Genomic DNA, 25,063 nt, shown 5'->3' with positions numbered 1-25,063 from the left:
AAAAAAAAATCTCTGGGGGCTGGAGTGATAGCACAGCGGGTAGGGCGTTTGCCTTGCACGCGGCCGACCCGGGTTCGAATCCCAGCATCCCATATGGTCCCCCGAGCACCGCCAGGAGTAATTCCTGAGTGCATGAGCCAGGAGTGACCCCTGTGCATCGCTGGGTGTGACCCAAAAAAGCAAAAAAAAAAAAAAAAAAAAAAAAAAAAAAAAAAAAAAAAGATCTCTTGACCATGAAAATGAAGTCTAGGGCCCGACCCCTCCCCATCCTGGGGTTTAAGATTAGTATAAACCCACAGTGTAATAGTGTATTGCTTTATTGGGGTGGATGGGGCGGGAGGAGGGTAGGAGACAACGTGGTTGGGAGAACAGTCCATTAAAGGAATACAAATGTAGGAAGCAATGTTAAAATAGTAAGACACAATAGACGGCAATCAATTTTCTTAAGAGGACTCGACTCACGGAAGAAAACTTTTTAATTGCTGTTGCAAAAACATCTGTATGAAGTAGAAATTGATTTCAATAATATTAGTAGAGAATATGTTTTAGAAAGTGGAGGTAACGGGATGTAAAAATCCTGGCAGCAATTTAGTAGAACAGTCCCAGACAGTTAGGCTGAGGCCTACACCTAATGAGGACGAAAGCCTTGTCTGTGGGGGATTTTGGGTGATACCTGGAGAAATATTACGCTGTGCGTAAACCAAATTGAATTGTTTTCACAAGTGTTGTAATGTTTTATATAGTAAAAGTTTTTTTCTACATGCACTTCAATTTCACAGCAAGAGTGGCATAGGATACCTAAACACAGAAGAGAGCATTCATGCAAGATATCTAACTCCTTGATATAATAATGCATACAATTCAAAATGATTACACTATCTTTACATCTAGGGCTTTCTGCAACTATGAGGTGGTGATTATGGAAAGCATGGCCCCTTGTATCAACATCTAAAAAGCAGCTACCACCTTCGATGTGTGTTCTCTTTTTGCGTTTTTTCTTCATTTTTCTTAATCAACTCTGCTGCTGTTGCTGCTTTTTAGCAAAACTGGTAAAAACAAAATTGTAATCATTAAACATAGCACTCTGGCAATCAAGACGTTTAAAACCTTCAATCTTCTGGGGCGAAGAAAGCACTGCACGACATTTAGAACTCTGAAAGAAAATAAACATTAATGTTTCCAGTATGCAGAAGTAACAAAATAGTCATGACAATAAAATAATTAAAACGATCAACTTAATGGAAACTGGAGTACTTGTATTCTTCAGCTGCTTTGAATATGGGCAAGTTGGAGAGGGAAATTTTACAGACTTCAGATTCTTGTCAGGGGAAAGAGGATAAACTGGATAGAAAAACTCCAAAAGGATATAGAAATATACCTCAGTAAGAGTAACTGCCCTGCTTTGATCCCACACATAAAAATTTTAAAACTCATGCGCCAGAGAGACAGTAGAGCAGGTAGGGTGCTTGCCTTATGTACACAGCCAATCCAGGTTCCATCCCAGGAACCTCAGATGGTCTCTCTGAGCCCTGCTAGGATTGATCCCTGAGCACCCAAGAGAAAGCTTTGACCACTGCAGGGTGCCCCCTGCCCCAAAAGTCGTATTAATAATTTTGGGGCTATAACAGCGGGTAGGGCGTTTGCCTTGCACGCGGCCGACCCAGGTTCGAATCCCAGCATCCCATATGGTCCCCTGAGCACAGCCAGGGGTGATTCCTGAGTGCAGAGCCAGGAGTAACCCCTGTGCATCGCCAGGTGTGACCCAAAAAGCCAAAAAAAAAAATAATAATAATTTTGGGGCTATAGATGCTCAAAGGGGTGGAGAGCATGCTTTGGATGCAGAAATTCTGGGCTTGACCCCCAGTACAGCATAACCCCAAACACAACAGTGCAAAACCCAAAAAAAAATAATAAATCAGATAACCAATAAACATCTAATGGAATATTTAAGCTTCTTATTCACCAGTTACCTCAATAAGCAGCACCTCTAGGTATCTAAGAGCTAGGTAGATATACTCAGCTTAGAATACGTCCCATATTATGACTCATGTTATGGTTTTACTTTTAATAAAATTACCTGATTTACAAACAGGGTGGTCACAAATTTTCCTGGCTTGAAGACTTCCACCACTTTCCTAATCAGGTCATCATAGGAGGTCTGACTTAAGTTTGTTTCAAAGCTAACATAAGAAAATTCTGGTTCTGGAGTGATGTGAATAGTCCAATAAGTTCCCTGAGAGAAATAATTTTGTGTTATTACTGGAAAGAGTCTGCATATTTAAGAATTTCTTATGAAAAATCTAACTTACATCTGATTTCATTCCATTCATTGAATACCCACAAGGATTGAACAGTGTGGCATCAATGACAGAACCTGGTATCAGGTCACAAATTCCACTCTCCTGGAAGACAAGGAGGGGTGTGGTGGAGAATTAACAAATTTGGAAAACTAAAGAGAAGAAGAATGTAGAACTGCTATGGACAATACTTACACGAGTGACATCCTTTGCAGTAACACCATCTTTCATGTAGAACTGGTCCATAACTGCTGGGTCAAGCTCACTCATCAGAATTTCCAGGGTTTGATCTGGCTGACTGATTACCCGACTCTCTGGGAAATCCAAAGTATATAAGTACCTACATAAAAGAAATTTGGAAAATTTTTGTTTTACTTTAAATAAAGCATATAATAATAAAGATTCATAAAACTGGGCAGGGTGCTAGTATAACAGGTAGGGTAGTACATTCCTTACTGCAGAGTGCCAAGAGTAAGCCCTTAAGTACAGCTCTATAGAAAAAAGAAAAAAAAAATCAAACAACAAAAAACCCAAAGATTCATAAAGCTGAATCCAACCTACCAACAGTCAGAATTCATGCGTCCCATACAATATGCTGCTCCATCTGTTTAAGGGAAGAGAATGCAATAAATGTTAAGAGGTCCATTTGATAAAGTGACTTATTTCTACTATTATATAGGTAGACGGCTACTATCTGACTATCATGTCACTGTCACTGTCATCCCGTTGCTCATCGATTTGTTCAAGCGGGCACCAGTAACATCTCTCAGTGTGAGACTTATTGTTACTGTTTTTGGCATATCGATTACACCACAGGTAGTTTGCCAGGCTCTCGGTAGCTTGCCAGGCTCTCCGAGAGGGGCGGAGGAATCGAACACGGGTCGGCCGTGTGAAAGGCGAATGCCCCGAGGCTGCTATCGCTCCAGCCCTGACTCCTATCATAAATTAGGAAAATTTAAACCGGGTAAAATAAAAGTAGGATTTTTCTTTTCTCCCCTAATCATCATAAGAAAAGTTGTACTGGCTTATCTTTTATAGCTATTTTAGTCAAAGGGCTGTAGAGATATTATAGAGGGCAGAACACTTGCCTTCCATGTCACAAAGCCAGTCAAGGCCAGTACTCGATCCTTGGCACCACATAAAGGTCTCCCAAGCTCTCCAGGACTGATTCCTGAGTGCAGAGCTAGGAGTTACCCCTGAACACTGTAGAGCATAGTCCAAAAACAAACAAAAAAGATAAGGTGCTTGCTTGGCAGGCAGCTACAAGCTGGGCTTAATCCAACCTCCTGTAGTGATCCAAGAGTGCAGAGCAAGAATAAGCCCTGAGTACACCTGATGCAACCCAAAAAACAAAATAAAATAAAATCATGTAACTTTGTGTCAAGTAACTAAATCATTCTAGGTATCTATAAAATGTTAAGAGTAGGATTTAAAAATTAATCGAGAACACAATGCAATATTAGAAAATGTTAGATAACCCATAGTTCCCTTATCTTGAAGCTCAAAATGTTCTAAAATTAGTAAAAGAAAAAAATTTTGCCAATTTGGTTAAATTGGCACTATGCTGATCATTCTAAAGTTGACTCAATTTTTATACAGACTGTTATTTAGGTTTTTAACACAAGTCTATGAAATCATGGGCATTTTTTCTGAATAAAGGGGCCACATCCTTCATAGAAACCAAAATGCAAATTAAAGCAACTGGCTAGATACAGACAAATTCTCCCCTCTAGAAGGTAATCAATTCCTTGCTTTCTCTAATTTTTGTGCTACTCCCAAACAAGCTCTGGGCTCCTCCTAGCCATAGTCAGGCCATATACAGCAGAGTGCAAAGCAAGCACTTTACACAAAAACACAGTAACAACAAGAAGCTTACTTGGGAAAATTGCATTAAGAAACTCTATTTCTTCCTGGAAATTCCGGTGTGGGTACCCTTGGTGAGAAGGCTTCATGAAATTCTTACGAGAATAAAAGAAGCTCTAAAAAAAGATAGATAGTTAACTTAAAAAAAAAAAAGCTCTAAGGTTAACTTCACACATAAAATTTTATCCTCTTCCGTAACAATTTTATGCTTACAAAACTATAATTGTCCGCACAAATATTTCCCCTAAGATATTAACAATGCTTTCACTTTGACATGTTGAGTAGATGTTTTGCTGGCCAAATAAAGCAAAATGAAGGTCACCGTGTGAGAGGGTAAGATTTCTAATCATCTGAGATGGCTTAAAGAACTACTTCTGTGCTGTGGAGAAGCCTATTAAGATGTTTCAGAGGTAGACCATATACCTTCTAAACATTAAATTCAATCCATAGCACTGCCAACATGCCTGGAGATAAGAGGGAGGAGGCCCCTGAGGGCAAGAAATTTGCCTCATTGTAGAGTTCCTGCCTCATTTGTGTGAGGCCCTGAGGGGGCCAACATAGTACAGGGGGTAGGGCGCTTGCCTCACAAGTGACTGATGCAGATCTGATTCCTGGCACCCCATATGATCCCCCAAGCCCACCAGGAGTGATACCTCAGGACAGAGCCAGGAAGAAGCAAGGTGTATGGCCCAAAATAGGAAAGTAAAGTAAATGTTAAGTCCCTCTGGCTTGAAGCCCAGCATAGTGGACCAGGACCTATGTCACTAGGTTTCATGTCCAGGGTTAGGGAGACATATCTACTAGGAATAACTCCCTAACACTGCTAGGTGTGACCCAAAATTCAGTAAGGTAAAAACTGCATTAGAAAAATGCTCATAAAAAACAAATTTAGGGGCTGGAGTGATAGCACAGCGGGTAGGGCGTTTGCCTTGCACGCGGCCGACCCAGGTTCAAATCCCAGCATCCCATATGGTCCCCTGAGCACCTCCAGGGGTGATTCCTGAGTGCATGAGCCAGGAGTGACCCCTGTGCATTGCTGGGTGTGACCCAAAAAGCAAAAAAAAAAAAAAAACCAAATTTAAAAAACAGTAATTTTTTCCTAGAAGAAAATGTGCATTTAGCTTAGAAAGTGTGGTCTATGGCCAGTAGTACCTCAAACTGATCTATGGCATCACACAGTCCCCTCCTTAAATAAAGGCACAAACAAAAGCAAGATGGGGTCAGAAATGTAGTTCAGAAGCAAAGCAGTCACCCTGTTCATGTGAAGTCCTGGGTCTGATCCCAGCACTGACCCCCACCCTCCCAAATAAAATACACCATCTGGGGCTCAGAGGTTTGGAGCACATGTTTTGTACAGAGAAGTGCCAAGTTCAGTCCCAGCCTTGCATGTTCCCCTGCCCCTGAGCCCATAACTCCCCACCCCACTCAGTAAAAACTGTTCCTCACAAAGATTTTGACATAAACACTCTAATTCTTTTTTTATTTTATTTTTTTCTCTATTTATTTTTTACTAAGTGAGTCACTGTGAGGGCACAGTTACAAATTTACCCATCTTCGTGCTTGTATTTCCCTCATACAATGTTTGAGAACCCATCCCTCCACCAGTGTCCATTCTCTACCACCAATGTACCCAGTATCCCTCCCACCCTCCAATCCCATCCCCCCACCCCACGCCGATTATGTGGCAGGATATTCCATTTTGTTCTCTCTCCTTTTGGGTGTTGAAACACTCTAATTCTTATTTCCTGTGACAATTTAGGCCAATAGTGACTTAGAGTTAACAATCAACCTTTCTTAAGTGTCTCTACCACTCATAGCAAACAATGAATTAACACTCAAGGTTTCTAAGTTTCTTCATTTCTTTGTTTCAAACACACTCAATCCTCTGCTCTTTCCAAATTTTCCACTGTTCTTATGCAACACAGAACATTCTTTCAAATTGTAAGCATCACACATTACTCCTCCTCCACCCCCCCTCAAAATCAAACACATGAATTTGTACCTGATAATAATGAGAAAAAAATATTATACTTACTTGAATTGAGTCAAACCCACTGTAGTCCCTAGCAAGTTTCAACAGGGGAACCAGTGCTTTCAGCAAGAGGGTGGTACCACATGTCTTCAAAATGAAACGTCTCTTGGAGACAAACATGCTACTCTCACTGTGGTTAAAAAAAAGATACTTATGCATTATGACTATCATTCACAATACAAACTTTTGTCTTATAACTAGCTATAAAACACAGCTCATTAAGCAACACCTCCTTTACTATTAAACTTTCCTTCCCACTGGTATCCTAGGACACAGTTACTAAATCTATACACTTTGTCCTATATCGTTAGCACCCACTCACACTTCAGTTTTATAATCATCTTATTCTTTTAGTAAGTTACATAAGAAATGGAATAGTTGATTTTATATCCCTAGGGCCTCACACACAAACATCTGATAAACATGTTCATTTGCCAAAAACAAGGCACCATGCCCTTATTCAAAGTAATAAGCCCTTCAGAATATCTATCATAAGCACTGCATCTATAGTTGACCCACAGGTTCACTTATACCTAGAATTTCTCATAAACAGACGATAGTACAGTACCTTACTTCACCACATAATCATAGTTACTGCATAATCATCACATAATCATTTTGGGGGGGCCATACCTAGAGGCGCTCAGGGGACCCCATTTGTGGAACTGGGATATTAACCAGTTTTACGGCTACTGGCACGATTTTTTTTGTTTCCTGTTTTTTTGGGGATCACACCAAGCAAGACTTAAAGGTTACTCCTGGCAGTACTCAGGAGACCATATGAAATGCCAGGATCAAACCCAGGTTGGGCATGTGCAAGGCAAATGCCCTATCAACTATGTCATCTTTCTGGACCCTAGAGGCACAATTTAAAAATCAAATCTAACTTTCACATAATGCCAGCACCCCACATCATTGGAGCTAGATACTTTTGAAAGAATGTGCACTACTTGGTTATAAGATTTTCCTGGGCTGAATTAGAGCAGGAGGTAGGGCACCTGTTTTGCATAGTCAATCCAGGTCTAATTCCTGAGTATAGATGGTATGGATACGAAAACAAACAAATCAAAACCAAAACCACTTAGCTAAACAACATCTGCTTTATAGGACTTACCTGAGTACATAAGCTTCCTGCTTGTCAGTTTTTGTCACACTTATGATTGAACATTGCACATCCTTCAAAAGTATGTCCCATTCGGATCTATTATTTAATAGTGACAACAAAAGATGATTAATTCATAACAGCACTTGTCCACCCTCAAAAACAAAACAAAAAAACCACCAAGCTTAATTTTCATGGTGACTAAGATTGCATTCCTGGAAACAGAGAGATTAATTCAAGAGGTGAAAATGCCAGTCTTTGAAAGGTGAGGCCAAGAGTTGGAACCCCAGTGATGTTGTCCTGGCAAATCAACTGTCTGGTATCACATGTGCAAAGAAGTTCCAGATACACTGCGATCTGATGAGCAGTGTGTGCAATCATCTTGTGATTCCTAGCACGCAGTACAACTAAGCCTATGAGGAACCCCAGGTCATTGTGACAGTAGCAGCAGACTGAAGGGGAAAAATAAAGAAGTAAACTAGAACAGAAAGCCATACAACTGCAATTTGCTTAAAAAAAAAAATGAATAGACCACATATAGATAACAATCAGAAGTTCTATAAACCAAAGAAAATCATTACTTCTCACTTATAAATGACTAAAGAAATACAAGTTGGGGCCTAAGTGATAGTACAGAGGGTAGCGTCCTTGCTTTGCACTCAGGATGACCCAGGTTCAATCTCCAGTAACATATGGTGTGGAGCCAGGACTGATCCCTAAGGGCAGAGCCAGGAGCAGACCCCAAGCACAGCACGGTGTGGCCAAAAAATTAAAAATAAATAAAATTAAAGAAAGAAAGAAATACAGGGGCTGGAGCGATAGCACAGTGGGTAGGGCGTTTGCCTTGCACTCGGCCAACCTGAGTTTGATTCCCAGCATCTCCTATGGTCCCCTGAGCATCGCCAGGAGTAATTTCTGAGTGCAGAGCCAGGGAGTTTCCCATGTGCATTGCTGGGTATGACCCAAAAAGAAAAAAAAAAAGTAAGAGATACAAGTTAAAAACAGGGGGAGGAGTGTGTGTGTGTGTGTGTGTGTGTGTGTGTGTGTGTGTGTGTGTGCGCGTGCACACACACACACAGGGGCCACAGATTTAGTACAGCTGGTAGGATGTTTTGTTTGCCTTGCACACAACTGACTGAGGTCAACCCCTGGCACCACAAATGGCCCCCAAAGCACTACCAGGAGTAATTCCTGAGTGCAGAGCCAAGACTAAGTAAGCCCTGAGCATTGTTGCGTGTGCCCCAAAAACCAAAGAGCGAGCACACACATACACAGGGGGTTAAGCACATACTTTTTCACATGGAGGCCCATGTTGTTGGATCCCTGATATTACCAGTTCTAAACCTGTAGTTTAGAACTGCCATTGTTTAAAACTTAAAAAAAAAAAAAAGTTAAGGGGCTGGAGAGATAGTACAGTGGGTACACTTGTCTTGACATGTAGCCGGCCTGGACTCAATCCCTGGTATTCCATATAGTCTCCCAGAGCACTACCAAGAGTAACTTACCCTGAGCATTACCAGGCATGGCACTGGCGCTCACCCCCGCCCCCCTCGCCCCCATCTCAACTTGGTTCTTCAAGGCTGTATTCTGTCTCGAACACGTATTTCTTCTCTTCTCCCCTCACATATATATCTTTTCATTTAAGTTTAACTAAAGAATTATAGTTGACCAAGTAACTGATAGATGAGTCTTGAGCATACCAATCCCAAACAAGTGTGAACTTCCCTCCACCTGAGTTCCCACGTTCCCTCCCACCTACTCTTCTGTCACCTTGACAGGCACCGTTGCAAAGTTCAGTGGCTGGGTCTATACTCTGGATATACTGGATATATAGCAATACCACTCACACACCCTCTCTCTTCCATTCCCCTCACACCTAAGTAAATTTTGCTCAATAACAACCACCTTGCTGGGCCAGAGCAGCAGTACAGTGGGGAGAGCTTTGACTTGCACATGCCAACCCAGGTCCAATCCCAGCATCCCATATGGTAACCCAAGCATCGCCAGGAGCCAACTCCTGAAAACAGAGCCAAGAGTAATCCCTACGCATTACCAGGTGTGACTAAAAAAAAAAAAAAAATCTTGCTAAACACACAGCCAACAAATTAAAAAATGAAACAAAAACCCTCCAAAATCCATTCTAAACAAAGTAAAAATAGCCAGTACAGGCAATAACAAAATGGGAGTTAATGAAATCAATAACACAGCCTGAATGAGATCTAAGAAATTCTTTGGTGTGCCTCTTTAAATAGCTTCAGGGGTCAGAGATAGCACAGTGGGTAGGCTGCTTGCTCTGCCTGTGGCAGAACCAGGTTTGATTTTTGGCACCACACACAGTCCCCTGAGCCCTTCCAGAAGTGATCTCTGAGCAGAGCCAGGAATAAGCCCTTCGCACTAGGTAGTTGTGACCCAAACAAAACAAAATAAACACAATTTCAGGGAACAGTTTAAATTCACCAGATTAAAAGCTAGTAATGTTTTAAGCTCTTGGTAATTCTTCTGTAATACTGAAAGAAGCGTATATTTAAAAAAAAGTAGTTGTTATTATTACTTTTACCAGGGCTAGAGATAGTACAGTGGGGAGGGCATTTGCATTGCACATGACTGACATGGTTTAATCCTCAGTACCCCATATACTGGCTGAGAATTTTAACCACTTCTAAATCATGACCTACACCCTTTTTAGAGCTGCTGAGAATTTCTGTCTTGTCAAGTAATTCATAGTTGCATGGACATTTTGGTGTTACAATTTTAAATATCACTTAAATCCTAGGGAGTATATTGATTTTTAATAATTATACTTCACAGGCAACTAATCATAATTGCACCACTTGAGTTCAAGTCTTTCCAAGTATGATTTCAGTTCAGTTAGAAAGCTTTTGCCTTGGTATTCAGTTCTGCCCTGTTTGCATGCCATCCAAAGCCTCATAAATGTTAAGGTCAAAATCCACATAGGTAATGTTCAAGAACTGCTATGGGTTACTTCTTCAATACTCTTTCTCTGTATGCCAATTTCTGACTTGAGAGGGAGTGGTCGAGGGCTCTTAGTCCTCTGGCTTTTAGAATGCCAAAGCTGTATTGTCTTTCTACACTGTATAAAGCTGTAATGACTACATATGGTATCAAAAGAGGAGGTAAAACTCTCTACAGCTCTTCATTTTCCCTTCATGATGCCTGGGACTAAACCCGTATCTCACACATGCAAAGCCAGTGCTCTACTACTTAACCTACATTCCCTACACCCTGCTCTTTCACTTCTGAGATCATAGCTTCTCTCTTCAAAATGTATCCCCACCCCTGCCCCAACCCTCTGAAACTTAGTCCTGGCTGTTTAACTGCTTGAGTGGACAAGAATAGTTAAAGATAAATAAATAAAAATCAGGGGGGTTGGCAAAGAGATATTATAGTGGGTAGGACATTTGCCCTGCACATGGTCGAATTCCCAGCATCCCCTGAGCCTACCAGGAATGATCCTTGAGCCCAGAGCCAGCAGTCAGCCCTAAGCACTGCTGATATGGCCCAAAAGCCCACCCACTCCCACTCCCCAAAAGAAGAAAAAAAAAAATCAGAAACAAAATAAGGATTTCCCCAATATCTCTGACCCAGAGTAACCTTCCCCTCACCTCTTTCTTCTTTGCACCTAGTATGCAATTCTGTTTTGTTTTTGTTTCGTAGTCTTTGACTCTTTCTCCAGAAAATGCCAGAGGAAAAAAAATGAAATGGGAAATCACAATGATTTCAGTGGTTTTACTTAGTACTAGTTTCCTTTTCCAACTCACCGAACATTTACTCTTCAGGATTCTCAAGTGCTCCATGCATTGTTTTTGTTGTTCCTTAAGAAGAGAGTATGCCTCATTTGAGGAATATCAAGTAACAGAATGAGGGACTAACACCCAAGATTATTAAAGATAAGTACTGGGAGGATTACTGCACAGCTTAGAAGCTGGCCTCACATACTGGGGGGAAAGGCAGTTCAGTTAGAGAAGGGATCACCAACTAAATGGTGCTAGGAGGATCCACTCAGGACGGGAGACACACCCTGAAAGCAGACTATAGACTGAACATGATGGCCACTCAATATCTCTATTGCAAACCACAACACCCCAAAGGAGAGAGAGAGCAAAAGGGAATGCCCTGCCACAGAGGTGGGGTGGGGGGAGGGGTGGGGATGCTGGGACCACTGGTGGTGGAAAATGGGCACTAGTGGAGGGATGGATACATGACCATTGAATGACTGAAATGTAAGCATAGAAGTCTGTAACTGTACCTCACAGTGATTCACACACACAAAAAGAAAGTATGCCTATTCAATGAGATGGAAACCAAGACTAAATTTGTATCCACTCACTTACACCAAGTCTAGGGTTGCTTTTCTCCCCAAGGCAGAATGGAGTAGGTAAGCGCAGACTTGCAAAAAGATATTTCCTTCTGTCCCTTGACAAAATATTTGCTAGCTCCCATTTCAGTGGAAAGGGTTTTGGTTTGGTGGTTGTGCCACACCTGCGGAACTTAGCAGAGATCCCTGACTAAGGACTGACCACTCCTGGTGGGGCTCAGGGGACCTAATGTGGTGCAGGGGACTGAACCTGGTCATCCAAGTGCCTTCCTCACTGTACATACTTTCGGTCCCAAAATGAAAGGTTTTGAAGTATCCCACTTTGTTCCTAAACTTAAAAAAAAAAAAAAAAGACAAAGCTGACATTTTCTAAATGGTTTCTAAGTGAAAGAGCTACAAATTAGAAAGTCAACAGGCTCAACAATGATGGAAGGTATCTGCTATGTTCTAAAACTAACAGGGGTGGCTGGAGCAATAGCACAGCGGGTAGGGAGTTTGCCTTGCATGCAGCCAAACTGGGTTCGATCCCCAGCATCCCATACGGTCTCCGGAGCACCGCCAAGGGTAATTACTGAGTGCCTGAGTGCAGAGCCAGGAGTAGCCCCTGTGCATCGCCAGGTGTGACCCAAAAAAAGCAAACAAACAAACAAACAAAAAAAAAAACCCAACTAATAGGGCTGCAGTAAATAATAGTAAAGCAGGTAGGGCACTTGCAAAGCAAGCAAACAGCCAACCCGGGTTCTATCTTGGGTACCATATATGGTCCTGAGCCCTTCAAAACTGACCCTTGAGGGCAGAGCAATTAGTAAACCCTGACCAGCACGATGGCAACCCCCCACCCCAAACATACCAACACCTAGACTGAAAATTATTAGTGGAGGCAAACAAGACAGACCTGGTAATTGAAGTTTTGTTTTGTTTTGTTTTAGGAAATAGAACTAAGAAGAAATGGCCTCACCCTAAGTAGTCCAATGACAGGAGGATCACATTCCTTTGAGATGCTGATAGTTAAGGCACCTTGAAAACCTGGCTCGTGGGGACCAGTTCTCAAGTGCAGAGTCAGGTGCAGCTTGACAAGCAGCTTTGTATGGCCAGTGCATATCACATAGGTGACTGTAGATTTCACCAGATCTAACCTTGGGTGACTGAGGTGAGTCTCCCTCAGTCCTCAATTGACCCAAAGTCATCTGTAACTCTTGGGGAAGATAGCTAGGAGTCAGGTGATCTATAGCACAAATTGCAAGGTGCCTGTGAAACTCTACTTCTCACACCTGCAACACTAGTCTTAAAACTATTTTTGCAAGAAGTCTCTTCTTTAACTCTCCCCCACCCTAATTTAAGGGTGACACAGGCTTCTTAACAGGTGAGAGCACATGTTTTACATACAGGAGGCCTGGGTTCAATCAAACTCAAGCACATGAACTCCAGAGCACTGCTAAGCATGCCACCCTCCATCCATGTACTTTAAAGAATTGGCAAAAACTCTACAAACATACCAGTAACAAGCATGGAAAGATGTTAAAAATCACTGTTCACAAAAGAATACCCATCCATTAGGATCAACCAACCCTCACCCAGTACAGGATGGACACACACACACACACACACACACACACACACACACACACACACACACGCACGCACACACAGCTCGCAATCCCCCAAAGCTAGCAAGGATGTTGTCCTACTTGTGTACCGCTGGTAAAAATATACTGTTGCATCCAGTATTCCCACTTCTGGGTATAAAGCCAAGAGAACTCAATACCTGATAAAAATAATTGGATATCAATGTTCATTTTTATTCATGGTGTGTGTGGGGGGGGTGGGGGAGTAAAAGTGATCCAGAAGTCCACACCAAGTGATTAATAAAGAATATGGCATACATCAAATGGATTACGCAGTCTTATAAAGAAAAAAATCACATGCTACAGTGTAATTGTTATCTTGAAACATTATGTTTCTTAAGTGCATGATTAAATCAAAATAGAAATGTTGTAGGTAAGACTTTACTCACAAGGGTATTTGCTAAGGACGAGAACAGGTGAAGGGATATTAGTGTCAAGTAAGTGACTGAAAAAGAATAAATAGCTCTAGCAATCTGTTGCACAACAATGCCATGTACTAACAACGGCAAAATTTCAAGGTTGGATTCTTATTCACCACAATTTAACAAAGTAAATGAGAGAAAAGAATACTGCTGGCAGATGGCTATTTTATTCATCACACTTTTTTGAATTTAGGCCTTGAGCATGGAAGGCCTATGTCCCCAGAAGAACATCCTCTGATTTGGGGGCTATACCATCAATGCTGGAAGACTAGTAGTGCCAGAATGAATGGGATTAAACCCAGGAATGTGAATGCAAAGAATGTATTCCAGCACCTTTGAGCCATCTCCCAGGCTCAAAGACCACCCTTATGGGTTAACATCCATTCTTGGTAAGTCCTGTTTGGTGCGGTTCAGTGGATGTCCAAAGCCGATGGGAAACTGAAGAGATGACACAGTAGGCAAGGTACCTTATCACGACCTAGATTTTATTCCTGGCACTACATATGGCCCCAAATTCCACCAGATATGATCCCTCAGAACAGAGCCAGGAGTAAACCCAGAGTACTGCCTGGTGTGATTCCCCCAAAAAAGAGAAACAAAAGGCCTGTAAGTGCAGAGTGTGGCTGAGTATACCTTGCATATATAAAACCCACAGTTCCATTCATCCCCACCACCATCAAAAAAAAAAAAAAAACACGAAAACCACCCCAAACCAAAATTACCCACAGTTCAATTTAATTTCCAATGGATTGTTTCCTTAAGTAAAAACTGAGTTAGCAATCATCCTGTATTAAAAAGCAACACCCCCTTGGGCTGGAGCGATAGCACAGCAGGTAGGGCGTTTGCCTTGCACGAGGCCGACCCGGCATCTCATATGGTCCCCCGAGCACCGCCAGGAGTAATTCCTGAGTGTAGAGCCAGGAGTAACCCCTGAGCATCGCCGGGTGTGACCCAAAAAGCAAACAACAACAACAACAACAAAAAAAACCCTCACTCCCAAATTATTTGACATTTGTGACCCTAGCTGATATCCCATCATTTCAGAACTCTCCCTTACCAATTCAAATTACATTACCTCTACACCTCATCCAAGCCTTTAATTCAAAAGTATCTTGGGACTAGAGAGATAGTACAATGTAATATAGTACAATGGGCAGGGTGCTTGCTTTGAACGTTGCTGATCTGTGTTCAATCCCCATCATCCCATATGATCCCCAATGCCCTTCAAAAGTGAGTTCTGTGGTCCTGTGCACAGAGTCAGGACTAAGTTCTGAGCACCACTGGGTGCTCAAACCAAAAAACAAAGCACAAGTATCTTTAAGGGAGGCCAGATAGTACAGAGGTAAGGTACTTCCTTTGCATGCATCTGACCCCAGTTTGATGCCTTTCATACACTGATACTGCATTTGGTAGTTTCAGTTGCCCCATTGGCTCCCAGTACTGCCAAGGGTAGTAGTCTCACCTGATCTCAGCAATCTCCCCTGCCCCTGCAGTCAACCCCCAAATCCCCTTCTCCCCAAAGCATCCCAAAGATTAAAACCTGAAATTACGGTTTGCCTAGAAGGTAGCTCAAAAAGATGCAGCACATGCCCTGCATAATGGAGCCCTGGGTTTGATCCTAGGCATTGCATGGTCCAGAAGGACAACGGGGTTCAGCACAAAAACAACAGGGCCAAAAAGATAGCTCAGAGCTATGTGCATGCTTTGGATGTAGGAAGACTGGGTTGGATCCCTGAGTACAGAGCTGGAAGCAGTTGTGTTCCTTGGCCCCCACCCACCCACGGTAAGTCAGTGTGCCCCTCCCCCAAAAAATTTAATTAAAAAAAATTTTTTTGAGAACCACCCAAATAAGCCAAGGCTGACCAGAAGTTAAATTCAGAGGACCAAAAGTTAAGTTTGGAGGACTCCGAATCCTTCCCAAGGGCAATTTTGATGTCCAGAGCTTTTGCCCTTTTTTGGTTCATATAAGTCAACCTAAAATACACTAATTATAATCATAGCATTAAAATTCCATCTTGGGCTTGATGCACTTACTTGCCTTGCATTCAGTGGCCTGGGTCCAATCCCTAGAACCATACACGATCCCCCAAACATTGCCGGGAGTGATCCCTGAACACAGAGCCAGGAATAAGCTCTGGGCACCACTGCCCTGAGCTGTGGGGTGTGGCCCAAAAGCAAAAACCACAAATTAAATTTCAATCTAAAATTTTACCCAAAATTTAAGTCATTATCAGTACAATTATGTCTATGTCCCCTTTATTATTGTTTTTAATGTGTCCTTAAAATGATGGGTGATTTGGGGGTTGGGGGTATGGCTCAAGGGACAGAGTGTATTCTGAGAGGCCCAGGTTACATCCCTGATCCCTGTGATCACTGTTGGTATCACTGTATCACTCTATCACTGTCATCCCGTTGCTCATTGATTTGCTCAAGCGGGCACCAGTAACGTCTCCATTGTGAGACTTGTTACTGTTTTTGGCATATCTAATACACCAGAGTTTGCCAGGCTCTGCCGTACGGGCGAGATACCCTCAGTAGCTTACTGGGCTCTCCAAGAGGGGCAGAGGAATCAAACCTGGGTCGGCTGCGTGCAAGGCAAACTTTCTACCCACTGTGCTATCACTCCAGCCCCACTGTTGGTAGGCCTCTAAAAAGAAAAGAGAAAACTGTTGTGAGAAGCTGAATTCAATAGGAAGCATTTCCACTCCAAATTTTAAAAGGTTTTCTGGCAATGACTTGTAAATTCCTTCAACGTAAATTACTGATAGCAAAACTTGGCAATGATGTAGTCATGGCATGAGTTCTGGGAATGCAAATCTTTTCAAGGGCCCTTAATTCTGTAATAAAAAATTGTATTGTTACTTATAAAATTGGAAAAGTAACAGAACATTACTAGCACAACATTAACTTCAGAAATTTTAGTTTTGGGGACTGGAGAGAGAGAGTACAGTGTGTAGGCTGCTTGCCTTGCAAGTGGCTGACCAGGGTTCAATCTTTGGCATCCCACATACTGCGCCTCAATGAGCACACCAGAGTGATTTCTGCATGCAAAGCAAGGAATAAACCTGATCCCTAAACAAAAAACTTAGTTTTTATTTTCACGTAACTGTCAATAATATGTCCCTGTCCAGTTAATATTATCAGGTCTGAAATTCTGGGGGAAAAAAATAAGCCAATCTAATCCTGAAAGAGCAAAAACTATCCAGCCTCTCATTCAGATTTCACTGTTTACTTAGGGGGTGGAGGGCACTGCTGTGGTACTCAGGGATCCACCCAGAGCCAGGGATCATACCCGGGGCTCGGGCACACAGAATCTAAGCAAAGGATCTACAGAGCATTTAAGCTACTCCCTGGCTCTGAAATTTATTTTCTGTCATTTCTAGCAAGAGACTCTTGTTTGTTCCAGCATTTTGGCAAAGCTGCTGTTGTATATTTATTGATTTTTAGTCAATATACTTCTGAAATCCAGAAATTTAAGGGAAAACTGCAAGTTAGATCTAAGGTATCATTCCCTCTTGATTTTTCACATTCCAAGTTTAAGTGTTGGGTTGTTTTGTTTTGCAGCCACACTTGGCAGGCTCAGAGGACCATATGGGGCACTGGGGATCAAACCTGGGGACTGAATATGGGTCAGCCCAAGGCAAGTGCCCTATCTGCTGTATTATCCCTCAGGTCCATATTTAAACGTTCTGTAAAATATTCTCTTTGAATATACCTGTTCTCATTTCTCCATAATACTGACAATCAGTATTCTTTAACCCAAGCCATACCAGTACAAGGCTTCCTTCCAATCTAAAGGAAAGCAAAAGCATACTGATAAATCAGTAAGAACTTCTTTCAGCTCAAAGAGCTGGAACACAAACTGTATAGAATCCCCTGGTACTGCATAGTCTCTTAGGCACTGCTGGGAGGAGCAATACCTAAACTCTCAGTTGGGAAAAACTTCAGGGTGTGGTCATTAACCAGAAACAAAAAACCCAGAGTGAATGTGCTCATGTGGGAGATACCGGTTCCATCAAGAATCCCTCCCCAGGGGCTGGAGGGATAGCACAGAGGGTAGAGCGTTTGCCTTGCATGTGGCCGACCAGGGTTCGATTCCCAGCATCCCATATGGTCTCCTGAGCACTGCCAAGAGTAACCCCTGTGCATCACCAGGGTGTGACCCAAAAAAAAATAAAAAAAGAACCCTTCCCCCAAACACTGTCAGGAGTGACACCACCCCTCTCAAAGAGCTGGGAAGTAATCCCTGAGTACCGAGTACCATTTGGTGTAAATTAAGTTAACAATGCAATATACTAAGAGTTGGAAGAGGTACAAACCCCATAGAAATAAAAGTTACTATTCAAAATAAATATTGGAGATTCACACCCATTTATTTTCATGTGAGTTATAGATCTTAAACTGCTTAAACTGTAATTTTTGTTTTAAGACTACTTACTCTTCCTGGCAGTGACCAATACAGAGCCCTAAATCTCCCTGGAGTCATCTACCCATCTACTATATTAGTACTGGCAACTGGCCCAGGGGCTCATACGTTCAGTGCATAAGGTCTACTACTGAGCTATATAATCCTAATCCCTTATTTACACTGCCTGTCTTTGGTTTTGGGGCCCCACCTTGCAGGGCTCAGGGGGCTTCTTCTGGATGTGCTTAGAGTGAACTCTGGTGGTGCTCCCTAGCCCCTTTACACTTCAAAAGATTCTGACACGAGGGCCAAAAAGATGGCATGGGATTAAGGTGCACAGGTTTGATCTTCCTGTGACATTCCTGGCCCCACAGGATCCCAAGGCTGAATTGCCTCTGCCTGGATGCCCAAGTACTACCCAAGGAAGGTCTGAGGGTCCCTTGGGGAATGCTAGTGAGGACCTCGCTCATCAATAAAAGATTGATGGGGGTTGGAGAGATAATACAGTGGGCAGAGCACTTGCCAGGCATGGACAACCTGGAGTTCCATCCCAGTATCCTGTATGATTAACCCACCTCCAGCACGAGGTACAATTCCTGAGCACAGAGCCAGCAGTAAGCACTGAGTATCTCCTGGTGGGGCTCAAAAACAAAGATTTTGACAATTACATTAAAATGAACCCCAGGGATAGACTTCATTTCCAATAAATCCCTAAAAGGTCCTTTATGCCTTTGTAACCTACAAAATTCTCAAGCAGTATACTTGAATCAAATTCTACTAATATGTTTGACATATCAGTATGCGTGCAGCATGCATTTATTTCTGTTAGAAATGCGTAGTTTTTTCATTCCACAACAATTATTAAGTGTAACAATTTGGTTTTTATTATTGATAATTATTCTTTTTTAAGCCCACCTCAAAATTTATCCATTTGCACTCTTTGGGGTTCTTACAAATGAAAGTGTTATGGACACTCAAATATGAACAAATATTTAATGTTCTCCAGGATAAAGGTGCCATTAAAATGGCTGTATCATGTGAAAGACATATTTAAGAAACTGTCAGACCACACACAAATACAGTACAGAGGTTAAGGAGTTTATATTGCAAACCGCAGGCACACAGAGGCACCAGGACTGCTTACCTGAGCACAGTTAGGGGTCACTCCTGGGGAGAACCCTTGAGCACCACTGGGGCTAGAGCCAAAGAAACTACCAAACTATCTTCTAACAACTGAGCAAAACTGACTTCAAGTTTCTTCATTTGTCAAGATTTCTAATCAATTATGTTAATACTAAAATAAGCTGGTTAGTGTCTCCTTTACTAATTATTTCCTGGGCTGAGTGCATGCTCTGTATGTTTGATCCTTGGCACGTGATCAAGCCCTGCTATGGTTAAGCACTTAGCCCAGAACCAAAAAAGGAATCATCTCTTCCTTGTGTGTTCTAAGATATCTGACCCTTGACTGTTTTTTGGAGATGGCAGATGTTAACTGCAACAACATCTCATGTATGCAAGGTAAGATCTCTACCTCTGATCCTAGGGTTTTCTTTATGGTATGAATTCATGATGTGATAGTTTGAGGTCCATTCAGATTTTCTATTTCTAGTATCTGGATCATTTGGGGAAAGGTTTTCTAGTTTGGCCTTTTTTTTTTTCTGCGTGTTTTGCACCTTGAATCAAATTCATGACCCATGCTCCATCACTGACCCATATTTCTTGTCTCCTAGAAAAAGCTTTTCCCTTTAACACCTCCAATGTTTCCTCTCAGAACACTTGTGTGAGGCATGCACTTTGCCATTGAGCAGGCTCCTCAGCCCCTATGTAACCCTTTTCATGTTCCTACATTGTTTCATAAACTGTAATTGACTTAAATGTGGTCTTTATGCTTCTATAACTCTTACAACCCTAGTTATAAGTCTACTTACATTTTAAATAGAATGGACCTGAGAGAAGGCCTATCTAGGTCAGAAGTTCCTAAACTTACTGTCCCACCATCCCCTAGGGAGGTGTGGGGAGAGAGAGAACGCTTAGCACCTACTCCTAGGAGCAGATATTGCCTTCTCTGGCAATCACCATTGTAGCCTTTTTGTATCAACCAAAAACAAAACCACTACAAAGTTTTCTACTTTTAAGCAAAAGGATAAAATGAAGCAAGCTAAAATTCCCCAGGGCTTTATCTCCTTTACTTCCCCTTTTGGACTACAATCGGGTATATTTCTTCTTCTGTTCTGGTTACTGGAAAAAGAGAAGAAATAAGGAAGAAAAGTGTCCAAGGGCAAACACAAAAAGGTTATTAACATCTAATTCAAACAGTAGTTACTATGTCTCAAAACACTTTAAACCTATTCATCCACTTAATCCTCAACTACTCCAAGAGGTGAGTACCAAAGTCTCCGTTTCAGAGATGAGGAAACAGCAGAATTAAATGCTGTTTCAATTCAAATCTAACATTCCAAATCATGCACTCAGCCATTTTAATTTTGTGTTAAATGACTGAGTCTTTCAAGGTATCTGGATCCTGCAACCTTCCTCAGAAAGCAGTATCCTGTGGGTGGGTCTTCTTGATAGGCAATGGATTTTTAAATGACCTAACATCTATTAATTTTCTAGGTTTTTTTTTTTAAACCCTCAGTAAATAAACTAACATCAGATCCATGTGACAGGTCACTGAAAATGTTGAGGATGATGAGTAATGGGCTTCTTAGTTAAAACCAACTTTTCAGTTCTTACTTGCTGTCAACAGCTTGAATATGCTAAACTGTCGAAATAAATGTTTAATGAAATTAAGTTTCTACAAAATATACAGTACTAAATCAGACTTCAAAGATATATTCTGTCCTTCAAAGCTTAACTTTTGACACTGGGGTAGCAATACTACTTTAACCTGATTACAGAACAAACGAAAGTGTCAGGATGTGGTTGGAGCCACAAGGGAATCATTAGTCGCCCGGAATGTGCAAGGTCTCGGGTTCAATTCCTAGCAACACACACACGGAGCGAAGCTAAGACTAAGTTTCCTTATAAGTTTTTCTCACACCTTCACTCAGGAAACTCAACCTTTACTAAAGAAACCTAAGTTTAATTCTAGAATTTTTGTTCAGGAAAACACCTCTTCCTGTAAGAATAACTGTTGTAGTAGTTTTGGGGTCACTCCCAAAACTACTTGTACATGTGCTCACCATGTACAAGTGGGAGCCGCATGTAAAGCAAGCACTTATGCCTGTTGAGCCCCTATTAAGGTCTTCTTACAAATATGCTTGGTAACATGTGATGTACCGGAGTAAAACAATTTGTTATTCACTTAATAAGACAGTTCCTAAGTCATGAGTTGTTCTGTGCCAAGACTTCCTAGATAATGCGATTACAACCGTTCCACCAAAGGCATATTACCCGACACTGGGAATTTTCCCCCTACGAAATGGAGGCAATTCTAAGCTTCCCCATTTTTTGCAAGTAACAGCTTCCTATAGTGATTAAAGAGGGAAAAAAAAAAACCCACAAAACATATTAGAGGGAGAAAAAAAAAAAACCCACAAACAGCCTAGTGCTATGCTAAGGGTGCCAGTTAGGCATTAAGCGTCACACAAAGGTGGTGGTGGTGGGGGGGGGGGGGGAGAAACAGAAAGAGAAGCTGTGACATTTTTAGCTAAAGGCGTGCTTTTTTTTTTTTTCCTAGGCATGCTTCAAAAGATCTCTGCCTTAAGGTCCCCGGCGAAGCACGTGTCCGCCCGGATTCCCTTCTTCAGTCGCTTTTTCTTTTCTTTTTTTTTTTTTTCTGGTCAGGGCCAGCAGCGAACGCGGCCCAGCATTCCTGAAACGCCCATTGGCCCACACCCAGGGGCCAGGCGCTCGGTGGGGCCCGGGAGAGCTCATTGGCCACCGCCTCTCAATGAAGCGGCCACGCGGGTGCCTCGGCCGCACCGCCACTCGCACTCCGGGAGCACGCAGGAGCGGAGGGAGGCGGCAGCGGGGCGGCGGGGCTACCCCGCCGCACAGGCCCCGCTCCCTCCCGCGTGCTCCGGGGCTCGACTCTCGGGCGCGACCCCGGGCACCCAGCTCCGGGCCGCAGCGGGCCCCCGCTCGCCGGCGCCTGCCTGGTGGTGGTGGAGGGAGGAAGCGCGAGGGTGGGGGGGGTCGGAGGTGGGAAGCCGGGCCCCCTCCCCCCCAGATTCCTTCGCAGGCTGCTCCTGCAAGCCTTTCACGGTCCCAGCTCGCCGCCCGGGCCCTCGCTCTGAGTCCGCCCCGCTTCCCGGACCCCCGCGGCCTGGGAAACAGGTTACACAACCCAAGGTCAAAGGACCGCTCCCGAGCCGGCTGCGGCCCGGAGCGCCGGGGGCCGGCCCCGAAACGGGGTTTTTGGTGCAGAGCCCGCGAGGAGGGCGGCGGCGGCGGTGGTGCTGCTGGGCCCCCCCGCCACTGCGCCAAGCACCGGCTCCCGCCCAATCCCCGGCGCCCCGTGCTGTCAGCGCGCCCACGGGCCGGGAGGAGGCCTCGCCGGCGAGCTCGGCAGCCCCGGGCCCCAGGGGCCGGCCCGCACCCGCCGCGCCCCGCAGCCAGGCCCCGGGCCCCGCGCCCTCCTCCACGGCCCCGAAGGGTGGGGGCTGGGGGGGACACGCCCGAATTAGCGCCTGACTAAGCCCGCCGAGCCACACCTGCCGACAGAGAACACGCGCAACCCCCCCCAGCGCCCCCATCCAAAGCCCAGTCCGGGGCAAACTACCTGGGCAGCAAGTGCCGAGGGACGGGTCCCTTCCCCTGGCGGTCCGCAGGCCCGCCGGGGACGTTACCTGAGCACGCGGTGGCCGCCTCCCCTCCCCTCCCCTCCCCCCGCCGCGGGCAGCGCCCGGTGGCAACGGCTGCGGGACTCTCCGGTTCGGGCCCGGCGGGGACGCGGCCGCCTCCCTCCGCCCGGGGGACCCCCCCCACCTCCTCTCAGGGTGCCGGAACCAGGTCCGCCCGGCAAACTGCAGCCCACCACCCACCCACCACCTGAGACGACGTGAAGTCGGGGCCCAAGCCCCGGCAACAGCCTGACGAGAGGGAAGCGCCGACGGTGGGCGAGCGAGCCCTGCCCCCCACCCCCACTCCACCCCGGAGCACCCACCTTGGAATGGTGCGAAGATCCCCAGATCCTTGGTTTGCGTCGGCTTGCTGCCGGGAGAACCAAACCTCCAGCAGCTTCTCGGTTCCTTCGAAAAAATGTGCAGCTTCCATCACCGTGAGACGAGCGAACAACCAACAACCACAGAAAATCAACTAAATTAAATCTTTTTTTTTTTCTCTCCCGCCGCTGCTGCCGCCGCCGCCGCTGCGGATTGTTCCAGCTGTGTTACTTAAAAGTTCAGGTTCCTTTTTTTTTTCCTTTTTCTTTTTTTTTTTTGCTATAATTTTATATTAACTTTTTTTTAGAAAAAAAGGACTAATAAAATTTCCCCGGCTTTTTTCGTGAGTGTGTTTGTGAGCGAAAGTTGAACGAGTCTGTTGGAAAGAGGCAGATTAGAGTTCAGTCTCTTGTAGTCCGCTGTTTCCCCGTTAAAGAGAGCAGAGCGAGCGCTAGCTAATGTCGCCGGCCATACTGTGGAAGCGAGAGCACTGCGTGAGCAGCGGCTTTATATACACCGTCGCGCCCCCCGCCCCCCCACGACGAGATAGGAAGTGACGTCAGGTTCCGCCCCTGCCTCTCATAGCTGCGGCGGCCTGTCCGTCACCCGCCGCCCCGTTGCGGCTGGCTGGCCGCTGGCCTGCTGGGAGCGCGGGGAACTGCCCGCCGCTGTGCGGTTCGGCTTCGCGTTCGCGCTGTCCCCTGGGGGCGGGAGACGGCGCTATCTTCTCCGGCGGGGTACGACGGCTCCGGGGCCGAAGGATGCCGACCGAGCAGGGGAAGGATGAGTGGGCACCCAGTGAGGAAGGGCTTTTTTTTTTTTTTTTTTTTTTGCTGCGCTGCGTGAAATAACTGGTTAGCTTAGCACAGGCTGGGTCCTTCCCAGGGTTGCCGGGGTTCGGCGGGGGCGGTGGCCCCTGCTGGGCTGGTGTGGTGGGGGTTTTTTTATTTATTTATTTTTTTTTGGTCCTGTGCGGTCACCGTGATGGCCGAGAATGCCTTGGGCCATTCTCTTAAGCGTGTTTTCTCGGAGGCGCACGCAGCCGGGAATTCAAACTCCACATTTGTCCGTGACGCACACGCCGCCCAGGTCGGATTAGAAGGCGCTTTAATTCTGCTCACGCCTTAGCCGATGTGGAAGCGAACGCCGTCCTCGACCCGTTTTTTACACAATAGCCAGAAGCGTTGTCTCCCGATTTAAAAAGAGAAAAGCAACGTGGCGGCCAGCCTTGGAAGACTCCCACTCTACCATGTGGCTCGCCGAGCCTGAAAGTTGCTTGAGCGCGCAGCTGCGGGGGAAGCCCTGACAATTGCGTGCTCTCTTAGATCAACTGGTGCGAATTTATCCGGCAAATACTCTGTAGAAACCATAATTTTAAATCGATCACATTTTTCTCTGCATTTTCTTAAGCCGATAACTAATTGAAAGTGTTTCCCCCAACCCTTCGCCCAACCCCCCAACTTACTGGTCTATCATCTCCTGCCTAAGAAAAATCTACGTGGAAATTAACCATTCAAAAGAGCCTTCGATGTTCAGTAATCAAAGTATGCTCTTAAATGGTTGTCAACGCTTAACAGGTTTAGAACCTCAGGTGGCAAAATTGTGGTAACTATGTTACAACTTTTCCTCGGTTGTTGTAACGAGGGGGGGGAAAATCAGCCTGACAAGAAAGGCACCATAGTCCAGCCCCTCCACCACCCATCCCGTGTCCTTGAAGACTTTAATTAACCAAAAGTGAAATAAGATCATCTAAGTGTGAAAAATCTAGAAACAAAAAAACATGGTTTGAGTTTGCACTCTAGATTGCTCCGAGGTAATAACGACTTACAGGAAGGTGGATTTGTTTGCTTTGCTCTGTGAAATCTGTTGAAAGAAG

General features: G+C 44.3%; 1 protein-coding gene across 1 annotated transcript; it reads right to left on the bottom strand.

Annotated features, from left to right (window-relative positions):
• Nucleotides 1–458: 458 nt before the first annotated feature.
• AMD1 (adenosylmethionine decarboxylase 1) lies at nucleotides 459–23,691 on the bottom strand. Its single transcript, XM_055136430.1, has 9 exons — nucleotides 23,190–23,691; nucleotides 7,307–7,393; nucleotides 6,196–6,322; nucleotides 4,174–4,276; nucleotides 2,859–2,901; nucleotides 2,493–2,637; nucleotides 2,310–2,402; nucleotides 2,078–2,233; nucleotides 459–1,153 (listed from the first exon to the last, which is right to left on the bottom strand). Exons 1-9 carry the CDS (start codon nucleotides 23,297–23,299, stop codon nucleotides 1,013–1,015), a joined length of 1,005 nt encoding a protein of 334 aa, XP_054992405.1. The 5' UTR covers nucleotides 23,300–23,691; the 3' UTR covers nucleotides 459–1,012.
• Nucleotides 23,692–25,063: the final 1,372 nt, after the last annotated feature.

The sequence above is a fragment of the Sorex araneus genome, chromosome 4 (assembly GCF_027595985.1).
Source record: "Sorex araneus isolate mSorAra2 chromosome 4, mSorAra2.pri, whole genome shotgun sequence".
NCBI lineage: Eukaryota > Metazoa > Chordata > Mammalia > Eulipotyphla > Soricidae > Sorex > Sorex araneus.
Note: the sequence above shows the minus strand (reverse complement) of the source record. Positions and strands in the feature narration are given on the sequence as shown.

Coding starts and splice junctions, on each gene's coding strand:
- AMD1 (XM_055136430.1), bottom strand. CDS start 23,299: ATGGAAGCTGCACATTTTTTCGAAGGAACCGAGAAGCTGCTGGAGGTT. Junction 7,394..23,189: donor GATCTTCGCACCATTCCAAG/GTGGGTGCTCCG, acceptor ATTAAATAATAG/ATCCGAATGGGACATACTTT. Junction 2,234..2,309: donor TGAATGGAATGAAATCAGAT/GTAAGTTAGATT, acceptor TATTTCTCTCAG/GGAACTTATTGGACTATTCA.